The sequence below is a fragment of the Astatotilapia calliptera genome, chromosome 11, assembly GCF_964374335.1.
Source record: "Astatotilapia calliptera chromosome 11, fAstCal68.1, whole genome shotgun sequence".
Lineage (NCBI taxonomy): Eukaryota > Metazoa > Chordata > Actinopteri > Cichliformes > Cichlidae > Astatotilapia > Astatotilapia calliptera.
Window position 1 is genome coordinate 13,571,041 of NC_137432.1, and position 17,272 is coordinate 13,588,312.

Consider the following 17,272-nt stretch of genomic DNA (forward strand, 5'->3'; position numbering starts at 1 on the left):
GCCTAGGACTCTGGGGCACCTTTAATGAGCAAGATAAAAGGAAGGCAGCAGCTGGCAAGTTTAAGTCTTGGTACTGCGTTCAGGAACACTGGGGAAAAAAAGAAGGAAAAAAAAGAGCTGCTTTGTGTCCAGTGCCACTCAGGGCAGGAGGGAGGGAGAACGTCAGCGAAGCAAGTTTGTCCTCTGCTGTTTCTGCAGAGGTACTACAGGACAGGAAAGGGGCCATGGATTGTTTCAAGTCCAGTTTGAACATGTTCCACTATTTACCTGTTAATGAACAGTCGCAAGAGCTTACTAACAAGTCAGCGAGGAAGTAAATTTTGTGTCCAAAGTACACACAATAGCCACACAAACCAGCACACTGTTACAATACATGTGCCCAAGAACCCTAGGTCTGAACAAATCTGAAACAAAGGCCTCTCTAGCTGTGTATGTTACGGGAGACAATCGTATCACCAGGTCCCAACAGGAAAGGCAGAACAGTAACTTGTTAGTTTTTGTGCTGCAGAGGCAGAATAGTGGGAAAATGAATTTATTTACTGTGTTTTGTTAACCTAGCCACAAGAGATTTAACATCATCTAAAGCAAATTCTGCTTCAGAAGACTCACTTAACAAGGGCCTAATTTAATCAAGACAATAGGATCTGTTGGAAGGCACACAGGCCTTCTGTGGGTCTATAACAAAGGTCAGATTTGCCAGTGAAGGTACTGTTGTCTGCCACAATGAACACAGCTAACAAATGCAACCTCTAAAACACTTTACATCGTAAAAAAAAAAAATCAGCACCGGCAATAACACAATTCTGATACTCGGGGAAGTCCTGGTGCAAAAAACAAACACCCCTTTCGTTTAATGAAACCTACACACCGGCTAACAAAAAGACGATTGTTATTAGCATGTTATTAGTCTGCTAGTAAGTTTGGAATCTCTAAACAGAATTTTTTTTCATATGTTTACCAAAAACTGAATAACAAGGCTCCATGCACGTTTTATCCCTTTAAACAGAACCAGAAAGGGCCTTGTACTATCTCTCCGCCATGATGATGCTCACACTGTAACGCACACATCTGCTAACAACCGTTTTCTCTGCCGCTCGTTAGAAGCTGGTAACACAGACCCACACTAACACTTACCAGTCCCTCAATCTGGATCTGCTTTACGGGAGAGTCCAAAGTGCCGCCAGTAGAAGCCATCGCTGTGCTGGATACTGAGCTGGACTCCTTACGCGATGCCATCTATGTTGCGCTCCACGCGGAAAAAGGAAGGAAAGTGCTCGGCGACGGACGTTTCCGGTGATGATACGCCCGTTTTCCTGTCCGTGTAGAAACAAAGGCTGAGAATCCGATCTACTTCTCGTCTAGAAGTTCCAGTTGAAGTTGTTGGGGGTTTTTTTCATTTAGCGCATCGGAGTTGTAAAATAATACTTTTCTACAAGTGCCCTAACATGATATATGCTGACAACCGCCGCTACAAAATAAAATGAAGGAGCAATCCCCATACAGTTGTGGTCAGAAGTTCACATGCACTCATGATGTGCATGATCTACATGGTGCTTTGGGGCTTTTAACGCTGTCTTTGAACTGTTCTTTTTCTTTGATTGTACAGTCTACTAATGACTTTAAAGAAAAAAACCCCACATAGGCATAAACTCAGGGTCACAAACACACACACGTGTGTATGTATATATATATATCTATATCTATATATATATATAGATAGATAGAGAGAGTTAGTTTAGAATGTTTTAGGGCGTTCAGGAACACCCATGAACCATCAAAGCTTAAGCCCGCCATGAAATGGAAACTATCCAGTTTTACATCACCACGAAGTAAGAGGTTGTCAACTAAGAATCAAGTCCCTGCTCTAAAATCGGTGGAGAAGTAAAGGTGAGGTTTTCAATCCTAAAAACACTCTACCAGCTATCAAGCATGGTGGTGGTAGCAACATGATATGGAGCTATTTTGCTAGCACTGTTATATTGCATTGCACAAAGCAGATGTAATAGTGAATAAAGAGGACTAGTCAACAGCTAAATGGTTAGTAGCCATTTCAATAGGACAATCCCCAAAACACACCAAATCTGATTAAAAGATACAGCAATCTAACATTAAGGTTCTAGAAAGGCCTCCCCAAAGCCATTCCTGAGTTAAAATAAACTCTACCAATCCTGCAAAGAGGACTGGTCAAATATCCTTCCAAAATTATGCCAGAAGGTTGTTCAAAAGGTAGAGCTTGCTAACAGCTAGCTAACACACACACACACACACGCACACACACACACACACACACACACAAGTTTGACACAGTGTACATTCAAGATAACCCCAAATACATTAAAACTTTTGAACCATTTTTTTAAAGTCATTAAAGATGTTTACTATACAATTGTTCCAACCTTTTAATGATTTTCCTTACCAAGTATAAAACTATTAAAGGCCCTACATTTCCATGACATCTATGCCCACAATGTCATCTATGCTCACAACTGTAACATTTAGTATTTTTGATCCCAGTCTCTGGTTTTTGCATTTCAGTGCTTTCTTTACATGGTCAAGCAACAAGAAAAAACTGAAAGCAGAAATGAGCCTTTGAATTTAAGGTGAATCAATACTCTCCTGTTAGTAATCAAAGTACTTAAAACACTTTATTTCAAATCTTTACAGATGTATCACAACTAGAAGTTACCCAAAGACTAAAAAGGTGGGATAATGAACTTAACTGTAACAAGGACATTACCTAGTTATATAATGCAAAGAGGTGAATAAGCATAAACTTAAAAAGGTACAAAAAAGAAATTTACATGAAACTTAATCGACAAACTTCCTGAATTATACATCTGATACGTGATATTTAATGCCAGGTAAGATTGACCAATTTTTTTTAAAAAACAGATTAAACATTTTGTTTTTCAAAGAACAAGTGCAACAAGGAGAGGATGGGAAAGGTTACACTTCTGAGCAATAAAACAGTACCTTTGCAGAACATGGACAGTCATTACAGGATGTTTTATTGAAAAGTACACTGGGGGGCTTTATCTAAAATCTGCAATATTTCAGTTGAAACAGGGGCAATGATACAAAACTCAAGGAATAAGCAGACAATAGAAATTTAACTTAAAAGTTTACAAATTGGTGACTGAAAAATGTTGCTTTATAAATATTCTGTTAAACATTCTTCCTCGCTCCATTTGAACCAAGAATACTGCATGATTCAATCTGTAGTACAGTAAAATCTGTTATTTTAAAAAGTTTCCAACGCATTCGCGCCTAATCCCTCCCCCCTTTCCCCAGGGAAGAAGTAGGAGAAGGAAAAAAAAGAAGAGGGGGGGGGGGGGCATCAGGAAAACACAAAATAAAAAGGAAAATAGTTGAGAATCAAAAATGTATGCCTGTTGCAAGCAGTGTTTGTTGGTTCTTCCAATGTCTAAATAAGGTGGAATTTTGGTCCAGCTGTGGCGATGATGTCGCTGTAGGGCTCAGACTGGGTCACTTCGATGGCTTGCTGCTTCTTCAAGACGAGGAAACTGTAAAACTTGGCGGCTGCCTGCTTCCTGTTGTTGTTCCGGCACAAGTCCAGCAGACTAACAGACTGTGCACCAGTCTTAGCCATAACGCGCTATGAGACAAAAGCATTAAATAGATGTATGATCAAACATAACACAACTTTGAGATGATTCTCACTGTTGAGGTCAATTTGTGAGGAAAAGTTCTTAAAAGACTACCATGTTTCAAATTTAAATCCATACCATGGATTAAATCCATCCAAACCATGTTGCAAGTAAAGTACAAAGGTTAGTTGTTGTTTGTTTTTTTTAAAGCACTCTGTGAACTGCCCAAAGCCTTTTCATTATTACTTGCTAACAGGCTTAGTTATTTAAATTCCATTTTCAGAAATGTGTAAGCACCATAACAGCTTTCTTACCTGGAGACCATGCAGCATCTGTTGGGTTCTCTTGTTCCATCTCTTCTCTTCCTGATCTTGATCTCCACCCTGCCCTTCCTCTTCCTAAAGTACAAAAAAACAAACAAACAAAAACAAAACAATGATTAGCATCAACTGGTCCAGACATGTATAGCCACACAGACAGAAAAACTACTTCTCTTGATTGGGAACTTTGGACAAATTGGCAACACTGTCAACTACAAATTCTCCAGTTTTGCATGTAAATAAATAAAAGAATAGGCTATTTCCACTCACCTCTTCATCGCTTTCATCCTTCTTGTCTTTTTCCTTCTCCCCAAGAAGGTTGAGTTCAGGGACAAGGTCTGTGAGGTTGAGACTACTCTCCTCTGGGGGCAATTCCACCTGAGGCATGTCTAACCTCTGAGGCACGACTGAGCGGTCAGCCAACTGCTGCGGCTCCAAGGGAACCATCTAAAAAAGGAAAGAAAGCAGAAAACATCAAAATCAGGACCGAGTTAATACAAAATGCAGTAACCTGAAATGTTTTATTTCTACAACTGGACCCATTTTGATGTTTCAACAAATTCAAAACAACTTCATCTGTTGGAACCTTTCTATTAAATAACATTTAACACGAATGTGACCCTAACCAGGTGAAATCTTTAAGCCTGGTCTAGGAAAACACTGTTTAAGAACTGAAAATCTAACAAGAATCAGCTGTCCATTATATACATTTTAGATACAAACAACAGCACATTGTTATACGCAATGCAAAGGTAAACTAGACATCTGTAATTTTGCTGATTTTACAGCATAAATAATTTTTATTTATTTATTTAAAAAAAAAAAAAAAAGGAAATAGATATTCACAGGAAGGGTGCCGTCTTTGTCAAGAGCCTTGCGTTTGACTGCACGTGGGGTGGAGGGAGGGGGCATGACAGTTTCATCCAAGGCCGTTCTGCTGCCCTCCATTGCAGAGGCTGCCAGTATGCTGGGCTCCTCCATGATAGGCTGGTCTGAGGGACACAAAGAAAGAGATTAATTGAAAGTAATAACAACTGTCGAGGTGAACACCACCTTATTTGATGAAATATGGTCTCCCTTCTGAGGCTTTAACACAACTAATGACATGATCTCCTCTCGTCATTTCCAGCAGGACTTACCAGTAACATCTCTGTGCTGAGTTAAGACCTCGTCTCTAGGCACCTCTGGGTTCTCCAGTTCTTTGAGGAACTCATCCAGACTGTCTGCTTCGCCTCCCTTCCTCCTCTTCCTCAGCTCATCTGGCACCAGAGGTGTCAGGCAACGTGTGAACATCTGGTATCAGATATGTAAAAGTTAAAAAAAAAAAAAAAAAAAAAAAAAAACAACTTGTGAGAGGGGCGGGTGTTACTTTTTTTTTTTTTTTTTTTTTTTTACACATTTAAAAACCACTATATGACAAGTTAGTATTAAAACAAAAATGCAGAACTGTTGGGGAGGACTCATGTGAGACAAAAGGAAATTGTCCTAAATTATGCATCGACACATTTTCTATTTAGTATTCAGAAGCAGTAACGTCAGTGTTAAAGGACAGGGAAAGAGGCAAAAACAATCACTTCCTCCACCTCCTGCTCCTTCAATGCTCTCATTGTAAATCCCACAATCTGAACAGAATGCCAATGAAAAAATACTATGTTATAAATCTACTCCATCTCCTCTCCCTTTCCATTACACAGCAACTGAGGCTGACCTACTTGGAGAATTGGACTGCTGTTGTGAAAGCGGTGATAAGCACGCCAAAGTGCTAATATTCCTTAGCAGTGATTTCAGACAGGCAGCTGAAAGTCTGTGTTAGTTCTCAATGTGTGTGCGCATTTACCCACAAATACATGAATATTTATCACAAGCATTTGTTACCTTGAGCAGCCTGGCATTCCAGAGGGGCTGAGCAGGCAGAGAGAAGAGCTTCTCCACTCCTCCAGTTTCCTTCCACATCATAAGCTTCTTAGTGGGAGGGGCAAGGTCCAGGGTGGTGACAATATCTGAGTAGTCAGACAGTTGGGCTCTGATGGTCTTGCTGTCCAACTCCTTCACGCTGTCCACAATCAGTTTCCTTTTACGCTTGGCCTTGGTCTCTTTAACTGAAAAGAAACAAGAAAAAAAAAAGTTCACAATGGTTATTTCACCATAACTACCCTACAACTAAAATTACAATTTTAACCTCCTAGGACCTGGCGTCCACATATGTGGACATCACATTTTGGGTTATTTAGACCAAAATACTCAATTTTGCTCTACAAGCACCTGATATCCACTTACGAGGACATTATACTGCTGCTGTTCTATCAAAATTTTAAACGAATATCCTCATATGTGGCTCTCATTTTTCTTAGAAACAAAAATTAAGTTAAAAAAATAAATTTAAAAAAAATCTGGTAATTCTTTGTTTTTACATTCATCGAGTCCCAATATGCCCAAATATCAAAGAGAAATTAAAAATGCATGCGATGGAAGAGTTCGGGTCTTAGGAGATTAAATTATTACGATAAGTGCTTAATGATGTTAAAGCTGTGTCTACAGAGAAGTTAGTAGTTTTTTCCCCTATGTTACACCAAGCAAACATGGTTCTGTTGTAATCACTCCAGCTGTATACACAAATGGCACATTTAATTCATTTGTACTATATGCCCGTAAATACAGCCTGCACTGTATTTTCATGCTTCCACTCTATATAGCCCATTATTACCCAGTGAGTAAGAATGTATTACACTAAGCATGTTTATTGGAAGTGAGGACATTATCTTCCTATCAAACCTGTGTACACCTGCAACTATGTGGCTTATCCTGCAAAATATAGACAAGTAAAACTAAAAGTTAATTGCTCTGAGCAAATTATATATCAATATTACAGAAATTTAAGCCTTTCTTCAGTCCTATTAATTTGCAGCACTGCCTTCAAATTTCTCAGTACAACTAGAGACATTAAATAGAAAAGCTATCACAGCACTAAAGAAAAAGTGTAATGTTATTAACTTTATCTGTAGTTGGTTTTAATTTTGTGGCTACTTGGTGCTTATTGCCATAAACTAATCACTTTTAAGCATTTAAAATTGCAGAGCGAGTGTGTTTATGCAGCATTGACTATAGAGGCCCCCCCCTTTTTTTTTTATGGACCGCAATTAAAAAAAAAAAAAGAAGAGTAAAACTGCAATGCTACAAAAGAATAATAAATAAAGAATTCAATTCAATTTTTTCTCCTCTTTAATGCAGCCTTTCATCTCAACAAAAGAGCGGGGACTTACCAGTGATATCAATGGGCTCCAGGGCAAAGGCCTCCTCCTCATTGTGAACCAGAGTGGTCTGTTCTGTCTGGTCAGCCATGGCAGGCAGGGGCTCTGGTGGACCTGAGTCTGGGCTGTCTGGGCCCGCTGGACACACGCATCAAAAGAGGCAATATGGTCACTTATAACAGCACACAACTGAGGAGTTTTATCACCATAGTTTCTACAATTTTGTTTACTTACGTGACTGGAGGTTGTCAAAGTCATCCTCATCATCACCATGATCTGGAGGCATCATGACACTTTCTGTAATAGCTGGAGGATCGTCAAAGATACCGCCGCCGTCTTCAGAGCTCAGCAGTTTGTCAACTAAGAAATAATACATTTAGCTTTATCGTGTTATCATATCTCACAGAACAAGAATTGTTTGCCAAGTATGAGAATGATGTGGCAGTGATGATGATGCGGTCACCAGATCCCAATGTGTAAACAAATATGCTTCTCACCCAGCATCCCCCCATCACTGTTGCCCATGGAGCCGTCCCCAAAGTCATCATACTCCATGTGGTTGGATTTGTCAGGAAGATTAGCTGGACCAGGTTCAGCCTCAAGCAACAGGTTAGAAGCCGTCGCACCATGTATTATATCCTCCTCAAATGTGCTGGCATCACGCATCATCTCTCGGTCGTCCATGCCAAAGTCAGCTGAGGAGTACAGCAGATATTATTATAAAATATACACCACATTTCTCATTACACAGAAATGAATTAAACATTTCAAACCCCAATGGATAACAAAGACATAATTAGTAAATCTAAATTTGCCAAGTGTGGTGACCATTACCATGGTTGGGTTGTGCGATGTGTGTGTGTACACATGAGGACATAAATAATGACCTACCAAAGTCATTGTCTTGCAAGAGGCTCAGGTTGCCAACATCTTCCCTCATGGTGATCTCCTCTACTCTGCTCTGGTTCAGGGTGAACTGCTGAGCAACATCTATGTCACTATTTGAAGGAGAAAGCAAACAAAGGTATTAGAGATGAGTCAAACAGTTGCCTATGACGTTATTATAAAGCCTCCATGTCAGCCCATCACTGAAACTCAATATACTTGTTGTTAATTGCAGTATTTATTTATTCATTTATTTACAATACAACTTGCAGAACTACATTTTTCTATGTAGTATACAGACTTCCATTAGCTACAATAGCCCATGTTGGCCTTTGTCACCACTGTTTGAATCACCAAATAGCTGCTCTTATTTACAAAGTTTTCATCTTTCTGTTATTGAACAATCTGTGTAATGATGGCAATTGTGCAATGAGATGGGCTTCACTGACAATAAAAATGGTTGATGAAAGCAAAAATTGGGGGCATGCGTTGCTGTCATACTTAACACCAAGGACTGAAAACACAGACCTTACACTGCATCCTATAATTGACAAAAGTATTTGGTAGAAATTACAAAATAAGAGTCGTTTACATAGTTGACTTACTCCAGATCTGGAAGTGGCTGGTCAAAATCATGGAATTCTTCAGGTAAGGTGATAGCATTGTACGCTGCCTCTCTGTTTTCCTCAGGTAGATCCACTACACCTGAACACAGACAAGCAGCAACGTAGTTTTAAACACACAACTTTGTATGTGGTTCTTATTTATGAGGTGTAGCACAATGGATCAAAGTCAGTACCACAGCAATGGGCTGGAAAATGTTTTTATTTATTTGGGGAAAACGGATCAAAACTTCAAGAAACAGAAAAAAGACCTTACCTGGTCTAAAAGCCATTTTGATCTTGATGAAAGCTTCATTACAGTCAGCAAGCAGATACTTGGCCTTCCTGTGGTAAATTCTCACCACCCCAAGGAGCAAGTGGCCTGATGTACGCAATGCCATCTTCACCTAAAAAACAAAAGTGCCCAAAATGCTCAAAGAAAATAAATCTTTACAGGGTTATTTGTCCTGTTTTAGTATTTCACCAGCTCAAGATCAAAACAAGCATAGAAAGTGGACTAAAAAGTCTACAGTAGAACCACCAGAATACCTGAGACTATTTTTGTTGTGTTACCTTGGGTGAGATGATGCTCTCCACACTGCTCTCGAGGTTGCATTCAAACACATGGGCCTTGGTCAGCTTTTTGTCCCAATGGGCCGCCAGCCAGATCTTGGCCAGCGGCCCACGTTTGCTGAGGACAAAGTGGGCGTAGAACATTGCCCTGCTTCTCCTGGGTCACACGCTCACCCCTGTGGTATAATTTACCTGTAAACATAATAAAGTAGTAAAAAAAAAAAAAAAAAAAAAAGTCAAGACAAAAGCATTACCATCCCTTAGGATTTGTGGAAAAACAATGCATCTTTTGCCCTACTTCAACAATACAATCCTCAACACTTTTGACTGTTCTTAATGTGGGATTAAGAGTCAAATCTACTTTTTGAAAAAGTCGAAGAAAACACCACTGGATAGTTGCACACGATTATTACTTAGTAATACGCTGCAACTATCATTTGGTCAGAAATATGCTGAATATTTAAGCCAAAATAAAACCTATTGCTTAATTACATATAACCTTGATGTTCCAACAAAACAAGCCATTACAAATAAAACGGATGGACACTCATGCAGATTGTGGAATAGAGATCCAAAATTTAACCAGGCCACCAAGCCGGAGTTGGGCAACAAGTCGCATGAGTCGTTAAGACACTACCCCATATTTTAAATAATAATGCCATCAGAATGCTTCTATTTAATAAACAGCGGTCTATTGTATCTCAAATTAACATTTTGAGACAACTTCGAAAGCCGCCGCTCATATTAAGCAGGGGGCTTGCTAGCTGGATTTACCGAGGCTACTTCATACTTCATCCAATTGAGCTCCCTCGAAACACTTCGTATACTTTTTTTCTTACAAATAAATTAAAGTTATGAAACTTTAATTGTTACTTACTGCTGGTAAGATACTAACTACACATAGAAAGTGAGATTCGAACGTTATCAAAACATGCGCCGTGACTTCATTCAAGTTCCGCCTATTTCCCACTCTCCGAGGCAAACACTGTAAATGCACATGTCTATCTGTGGAAAGTCGCACTTTGGCGGCGCTTAACTTCAATAATATGACAACGTTTTACATTTCCAAAATGCAATAATTAACTAGAAAAGCCCCACGCGTCTTTGAACACGCACTTCAGACAGTTTAACACGTTAAAAGCGCCAAAGAGTGGTCTGCGCCAGCAAATAGCCGGCGCCATCAAGTGGGATGAACTAAATTAGCCAGCAGCTAACTACAAAAGAAGCAGTGAGCAGCTTCGCGGTGAAGCAGAAAATGTGGATCAAACTGAATTAACTTAATTTGAGCAAAACCACAAATTTTATAAAATGGCAAGAACACAAACGAAGCACGTGAGGGGGGGGAAGTGAAGCGCACAGGAACAAGGCGCCCATACTTTTTCCCTCTACACTAGCACAATACTATCGCTAACTGCTGGCTAACGGCTTCTTTTACACTGAAGGCCGCAGTGAATAAACTCACACATGCATGCTTACTTCCTATTGTAAAATACACAAAACTGCGCCCAAATATTTCCGCTGCAAACACACTTACCGACAGTATCCCCTCTTGAGCGAAACCCCAATGATTAAGTTATTTCTCCCAGCAAATTCTTCCCTGTTGTACTCATTAAAACAGCCAAGATGGCGCCAGTCGCCTTCCTCCCGCTCACCGCTGTCCTTTTAAAATCGACAGGATGTTTACAGTCAAAAATGGCGAAGGAGGAGTCTGCTAAGAAGGGTGATACTAACAGACAGCCTGCTGTGAACGGCAGCGGAGGATAAGAGGCGCTGTTGCACAGAGATCGCCAAGGTAATTTTAAATTCTGAAATATATATCGCGTATGTATTATTAAAATTTCAACAACAACAACAACCACAATAATACATATTAATAATCTTTTTTAGGACTTGCTAAGGCGACTGAGCTAATCAAGGTTATGTTAAAGACTATGTAAAGAGCAAAAAATGATCGGTTGTATTCACGTGGGATGGTAACACTCAAACAATGTCAATCCTTCTAACAGTATCCTTAGTGGGCAGTGAAGTGGTCATCCATGCAGTCCATAAACCATTTTAGACACAGAGATGAGGAACATGGCTAACAGACTGACTCATCTACAATCAAATTACAAAATGCACTAAGAGGATTTGTCTCATAGGCTACAGCATCTGTTGCATTACAACTGCTGCCAGCTGAGCATGTTTGTAATTTAGCAGCAGCAGCAAAGCTCTGTATCACTATATGAGGGAGATATCAGAGGAATTACTCTGTTAAATTCGTTGTTAAAGAACTGATTCATAACAATATTATTAGTCATCTTCAGTGAACATCAAATCCTAACAAGACAGTATGAAGTCACAAGGTCTGTTTATGCACCACAATCACATAATGCCGCCACATTCCTCGTGCATTCAGTCAATGTGATCTAGGCCAGATTACATTGGGGGCAAAAATACATAAAAAGTGAATATATTTCAAAACTGGATGGAGGTGTTTGAATGGATTACATCACTAATTTATGGGGACATCGTATGAAGTTTTAGAAAATGGTCTATGACCCATTTTAACACACTTTACTCCAGAGCCGCGTCTGGATCGCAACACAGTTTTGAGCTTCCATCTGTTAAACAAGATAATATTATCTAGATGATTGCTGTCTGCAGCTATGATGTGACGGATACGCCTTAATAGCTTTAGAGAAAGCAGCCACTTCTCTGTTGATGCTTTCCTGCTTTAGATGAGCTCCTACGTTTGATGTACAAGGTTTGAGTCAAAGCCTGAATGCATCTGATTATCTACATCTAAAAAACAGAAGTATATTATTATCTGCAAAGCTCTATTTAAGTTGAAAAAACCCCACTTAGGCTGTACTGCATTCTTATATGCAGAGATATGCAGAGACTTGCAGAAAAGGATGAAGCCTAAAAACAGCTGGAGATTTTTATCTAGGCAAATACTTAGGACTTGTATTCCTTTAATCCTGTGAAATTAATTGATTCTGGTTATTAGAGCAATAATGTCCCTAATCTAAATGTATTCAATTAAGTCACCACAGGGAGCACCATCAACTCTTCTGCAACGTAACTGCCTGTTAGAAGTCCTGTATGGCATTCAGATGAGCTGCAGATGTACTCTTCAAACTCTAAATGACTTATTCCTCACGTGCTTAGTTTTCTTTAAATATATGCATTTGCATAGACTAGATATCATCTACTTTTTTTTATTTTTTTATTATGGATAAAGACAGTTAAGTGTTTTATACCACTTGCAATAGAAGTGTAACAGAAAAGCAAATGTGCTCCCTCAATATAGTTCAAAATGCACAATGACTCTCAGGATTTTATCCCAAAAGGCAGCATGGAAGAAACATGAAATCCTTTATAATGAATTGTTTTTAGTTGCAGTGTTTGAAGTAAAGTAAGGCAAACAGACACCATGACTATATAAATTCCCATATCCCAAGAGATCTATATTGGCACTACAGAAAATAATATGTCTTATGACTTCAAATGCAGCAGAGATAGAGAGAGAAAAAAAGAAGCCCTTTCTTCTCTTTCTGAAGCTTGAGTGTGTCCTCAATCATTTCTCTTAGCATGGCATAATGTTATCTGATAGGGAGTGGCATTTCTCAGATTTGGCCCTGAGTCACAGTGCTTAATCCGACAGCAGGGAATTGTCCTGCCTGCCAAAACTGAGACCCATCACCACAGCAGATACACATCTCATCACCAGGATTAAGGAAAGTTGAACTGATTTGCAGAACATTAAAAAAAAAAAAAAAAATACAAGAATACTTTTGGCATTGGATAGCATCCCCAAGGCGCTGTGGAAAAACTCCAGCGGTATCATCTCTGTAGTTTCCCACTTCAGTTTATCTAAAACTACACATTTTCAGCGACGCATCTAAATCATTTCTTTCTGAATTGGACCACACCGTGGATGTGGACCTGGTGTGAGTGTCCAAATGGTGTTCTTTTTGGTGTGACATGATAATTCATCCTGACTGGGCATTAGTCCAGCTTTTTCCAACTGCAGATCTTTTTTTGCTTTGAGTTTTGCCCAGTTGAGTTTGTGTGTGTGTGCATGCGTGCGTGCGAGTGTATTGGAGGGAAGCAATCTTTCCTGTAGCTGTTGCTCCAGCTGAGTTGGCAGCTCTCATGCACCATGGGATCATCCTGGATAGATGCTGTTATTTATGCAGCGTGTCTAAACCAATCATCCTGACACAGATTTATGTAAACACTGCAGTTTCTTGGCATAGGATGAAATTCACACAAGCACAAGAAGGAAGCTGGAAGCATTATTCAGTTTGGCTCTTCTTTAGTGTGCACAGTACACAAAATATGTTTTGGGAGCCTAAAAATGGGTTGTGGGCAGGTCAAACAGGAAAAGGGAACAGAGCAAAAAAAGGGTATCCGGATCGCAGCCAAACAAAATTCCAACTTTAGTTTCAAAGTAACGAAAATTAAAACCAAAAACCACACAAAGAAAACCGTAAACTTATATCAAACATTTTATTAGATTTTTTTTTCTCGCCCCTGATTTGTTTTTATAAAATTCATTTTACAAAATTCAGAATTTTCCACTATCTTTCCAGCTTAATCTCTATAAAATTAGGTCTGCAGTTACAGAAGAGAGTGAAGGAAGCAGGCAGAGATTCATTCAGGTCACAATCCTGTCAGATGAATACCGCGTGTGAAAATTTACAGTATGTGTATTACATGTACTACTACCGCTATGACAACTGGGAAGGAGGAGGATTTTCGGAGGAATTCGCAAGTACAGTAATACAAGGCAGTATGCGTGTCAGGATGAGTTCAAGAAGACATTGAAAAATTATGCTATTACAGAAAAGGCAGGAATGTTTGTATCAGATGTGTGGTTATAGCATTCCAGTGTTGAACAATATCATTTAGGCAGCCACTATGAGTTACTGGATTTTGATAAAGGAAAAAAACACTACGAAGCAAAAGGCAGATGAGGAAAACTTTAAACTCGTGACAGTATTTCTTCTGAAGGCACATCAATATGTAACCTCTCGCCCTCTCAGATATTAACACAAGGGCACAGAAAAGAAAAAGATAGAGAAAATGTCACCTTATATATATTGCACCGAGTTTATTTCAGAAATGCAATTCTGTTTTTTGTTTTTTAAATTTACTGTCAAGCTGATAGCACATTCTCTGAAGTGAAAAATACCATGCAGCACCCTCATCTTTGGACTTCCCCTTCCTTTTTCTCCCCATATAGACAGAAAAAACACACCTGCTGGACCAAATAAATATGAGAAGGCGAATGGAGTTCTTCATATGAGAAAGGGAAATGGAAAAAAACGAATGCTTGTATTGGCACATACAAAGGGCCGAGGAGCTTATCAAACTAATCATATGCTTGATCTTCTTTAAAAAAAAAAAAAAACTAACAGAAACAAACAAAACAAATTATTAAAGGATGTACAGGGGTTAAGGGGTTAGAGTTCTAAAGAATTGCATTACATTTTGCCTGGATGATGCAGTGATTCCAAAACACATGCCCCATTCTAAAAATCATCACGTGACAACGTTTTAGATAAAATGATATGACATATAAACCAAAAAACAAATGCTGCTAATGGGATCCAACAATCAGAAATTGTTTAATAAACAAGCAGAAAATCCCGATTTCTTCTTGGCAGTCAGCATATATTACTGCAGAAAATTAGATATGCCTCTCAGATTTAGAAGACTAATATATGTAGCAGAGGCCGGGAGATAATTTACCAGACTGACATACTGAATTGTGGAAAATACTTTCCAGTGTCTTTGTTTTGGATTACACTTGTTAAATGCGGGGTACGCACAGTGTCATAATGCCAATCTGAGGGCAAGTTTAAATCTGTAATTATCAGTGAGGTTTTTGATTGTGTGTATTCTTTAAAAGGAACATTGAGAATAATCCCTTACTACAGGATCTCCAGGACATTCCCCAAGCTGAACATTTCTACCCAGTTAGAAATAATGCAAATGCTCGGTGCAAATGTTTGTCAGCCCGTCCTATTTATTTATTCTAAGTGAGGAAAAGTGGTAGTCTCTTCAGTATCATTTTTAAATTAGATAAAGGGTTTAAATGATTTATGAGGATTTAGGCATATATATAAATCTTGCCAAAAAGTTTTTCTTTCTTGCCTTTTCACAGTGGTGTGTGTTTCAATTAGTTGGCTCAGTTTGCTAAGCCTGTTCTAACAAAGGCAAAGCTGTATTGTTCTAGCCAAAACACATGTACAAGTATCCTAGCTTGTTATTTAAGAAGACTTTTTTCTAAAAAGCTCTCAGGGAAGTACAGTCTTGGATTCAATGAGAGATTTCTATCCCTGCATTTGCAAATCTAGTTGTGTAAGTTGGCTTTAACACCATTATAATTATACCATAAGAATGTAATCAGAATAGCACATGACAAGACTCAGATTTTTTCTTTTTTTGCTCATATGAATGAAAGCATGAATGAAAGAGCTACAACAAAATATATAAAAGCTGACTAGGAAGATTTTACTCCACGTTCCATGATTTCATTTACACAGAAAATAACAAATGACGGGGGAAACCAACAAAATAAGATAAAACTGACAGCAGCAAGATCAAAGTGCTCATTCTGCACCATGTCTTTTTCGGAGATTCCCAGATCCCAACGGCATCAGATAAAACTGTGAGGCACTGTGAATATCAGATCAACGACCGCAACTCAATTCTGTGGTCGCGGCTTTGTTTCCTCTCTTAACCCACTCTAAACTATTGGTTTTAAGACAATACAGAAAGAGTAGTGCTGGCCGTTCATCCACTGTATAAAAAAATAGCTAAACACAATCCAAAATAGTGTTATCCTCTTCATAATTATCAGTAATATTCTATCAGCAAAAACTTGCAGAATCCTGTGCATAGTGTACAGACCAGACCTGTCTCTTTCAGCGGGGTTGAAAGTGGTTTGCCACTGACGGGATACTGAAGCAGCAAGCTGTGAATTCAGACTCCAAGACCGCTTTGCTTCAAGGTCGAGAACCTTTAGCTCCTCAGGTGAGCTTCAGCAGGTGGTAGTCAGTGTAAATAGTGGGACTCTTGTGGTCAGGTCTCTCCAGTACACATTACAGTAGGTCAGAAAGGAGACACGGAGGAAGTACCAAGAACAAAAAAAAAGACACAGCCGCATCTGTTCCAGTTTCTTTTTCCCCAGTTCCAAACCCCATTTGCTTCTCTACTGATCCACCCATGCAACTCTGAAAAGGCTGTGCGCATCTCTGTATGGTCGCCCCCCTCGCTCTTTCTTTGTAGTGTCCAGAGAACGGGGGGGCTCAGGAAGGTTATAGCCTCTCTATGTCCCTGTACTTTTTCCGCAGTATGGACACCTGGTCTTTGAACAGGACTGGGTCCAGCCTCATTTGAGAATGGATCAGGGGCATGGTGCCAAACCAGTTGGCAAACTTGTTCATGCAGGTCTGACGCTGGGCAAAATGGTCCGGGTCAGCCCAACGAGATGCTCGGGAGCTCTGTGGATTGAAGGTGCGAGAGACACAGACAGTGGCAGAGGGTAAGAGATCAACAAAATAAATGATTCATCACCAATGACAGTGACCTTTCTGAGGCAATATTGCAAGAATACAAATTTAAATTCAGGTTTACAAATGACGACTGTTTTGTTTTGTTCCTTGACAGGAGGGATTTAGTGGAACTAAAGGCTATCAGAGCATAAAACACTTAACTGTGGATGATAATAAACAAATCCACAAAACCATCAACACAATTTAAGAAAAAAAAATAAATGCCCCACCTGTCCCATCATGGTTTCCTTGTATTGTTTCTTCTGGGTGACCTTGATAGGTGGCAGTTTAGTCACCAACGACACCAAAAAATTCATGAGAATGTCCTCACAGTTGGACATCTGGTCAACCATGATCTTCAGACTGGCTGGAAGGTAGGTGGTGTACAAGTCGTGGTAGTATCTAAACAGGAAGTTTGACAGAGTGACTGATTATAATAAAAGGAGAAACTGTGTAAGCTCTGGACTAAATGGAATCGGAGATGAG

General features: G+C 39.3%; 3 protein-coding genes and 1 long non-coding RNA gene across 4 annotated transcripts in view; 1 reads left to right on the top strand and 3 right to left on the bottom strand.

Moving 5' to 3' along the window:
* The window catches only part of LOC113031491 (eukaryotic translation initiation factor 3 subunit H), a 59,777-nt gene extending 58,453 nt beyond the window's left edge, over positions 1-1,324 (bottom strand). The window contains exon 1 of the mRNA XM_026183613.2: positions 1,135-1,324. Within this exon, the coding sequence (XP_026039398.1) occupies positions 1,135-1,236 (102 nt within the window). The 5' untranslated portion in view covers positions 1,237-1,324. The remainder of the gene's footprint in view (positions 1-1,134) is intronic.
* Positions 1,325-2,626: 1,302 nt separating this feature from the next.
* LOC113032399 (double-strand-break repair protein rad21 homolog A) lies at positions 2,627-10,930 on the bottom strand. The gene is made up of 14 exons (XM_026185308.2): positions 10,771-10,930; positions 9,237-9,428; positions 8,941-9,070; positions 8,667-8,766; positions 8,068-8,174; positions 7,674-7,871; positions 7,411-7,536; positions 7,189-7,314; positions 5,804-6,027; positions 5,068-5,221; positions 4,775-4,920; positions 4,199-4,375; positions 3,923-4,006; positions 2,627-3,616 (listed from the first exon to the last, which is right to left on the bottom strand). Exons 2-14 carry the CDS (start codon positions 9,378-9,380, stop codon positions 3,425-3,427), a joined length of 1,908 nt encoding a protein of 635 aa, XP_026041093.1. The 5' UTR covers positions 9,381-9,428; positions 10,771-10,930; the 3' UTR covers positions 2,627-3,424.
* Positions 10,931-15,722: 4,792 nt separating this feature from the next.
* LOC113031623 (exostosin-1b) overlaps positions 15,723-17,272 on the bottom strand; it is a 44,763-nt gene continuing 43,213 nt past the window's right edge. The window contains exons 10-11 of the mRNA XM_026183870.2: positions 17,017-17,188; positions 15,723-16,735 (exon numbers count right to left, since the gene is read on the bottom strand). Coding sequence (XP_026039655.2) covers positions 16,550-16,735; positions 17,017-17,188 — 358 coding nt within the window. The 3' untranslated portion in view covers positions 15,723-16,549. The remainder of the gene's footprint in view (positions 16,736-17,016; positions 17,189-17,272) is intronic.
* LOC145431757 (uncharacterized) lies at positions 16,584-17,024 on the top strand. The gene is made up of 2 exons (XR_013912051.1): positions 16,584-16,776; positions 16,902-17,024. It is a non-coding gene; the product is annotated as an uncharacterized LOC145431757 (long non-coding RNA).

Bases quoted from the DNA above. Each gene is read 5' to 3' on its own strand.
- LOC113032399 (XM_026185308.2), bottom strand. From the start codon at position 9,380: ATGTTCTACGCCCACTTTGTCCTCAGCAAACGTGGGCCGCTGGCCAAG. The intron at 8,767-8,940 runs GTAAGGTCTTTT...GTCTGTGTTCAG, and splicing joins CAAAATGGCTTTTAGACCAG to GTGTAGTGGATCTACCTGAG. The intron at 4,007-4,198 runs GTGAGTGGAAAT...TTTGTACTTTAG, and splicing joins AGGATGAAAGCGATGAAGAG to GAAGAGGAAGGGCAGGGTGG.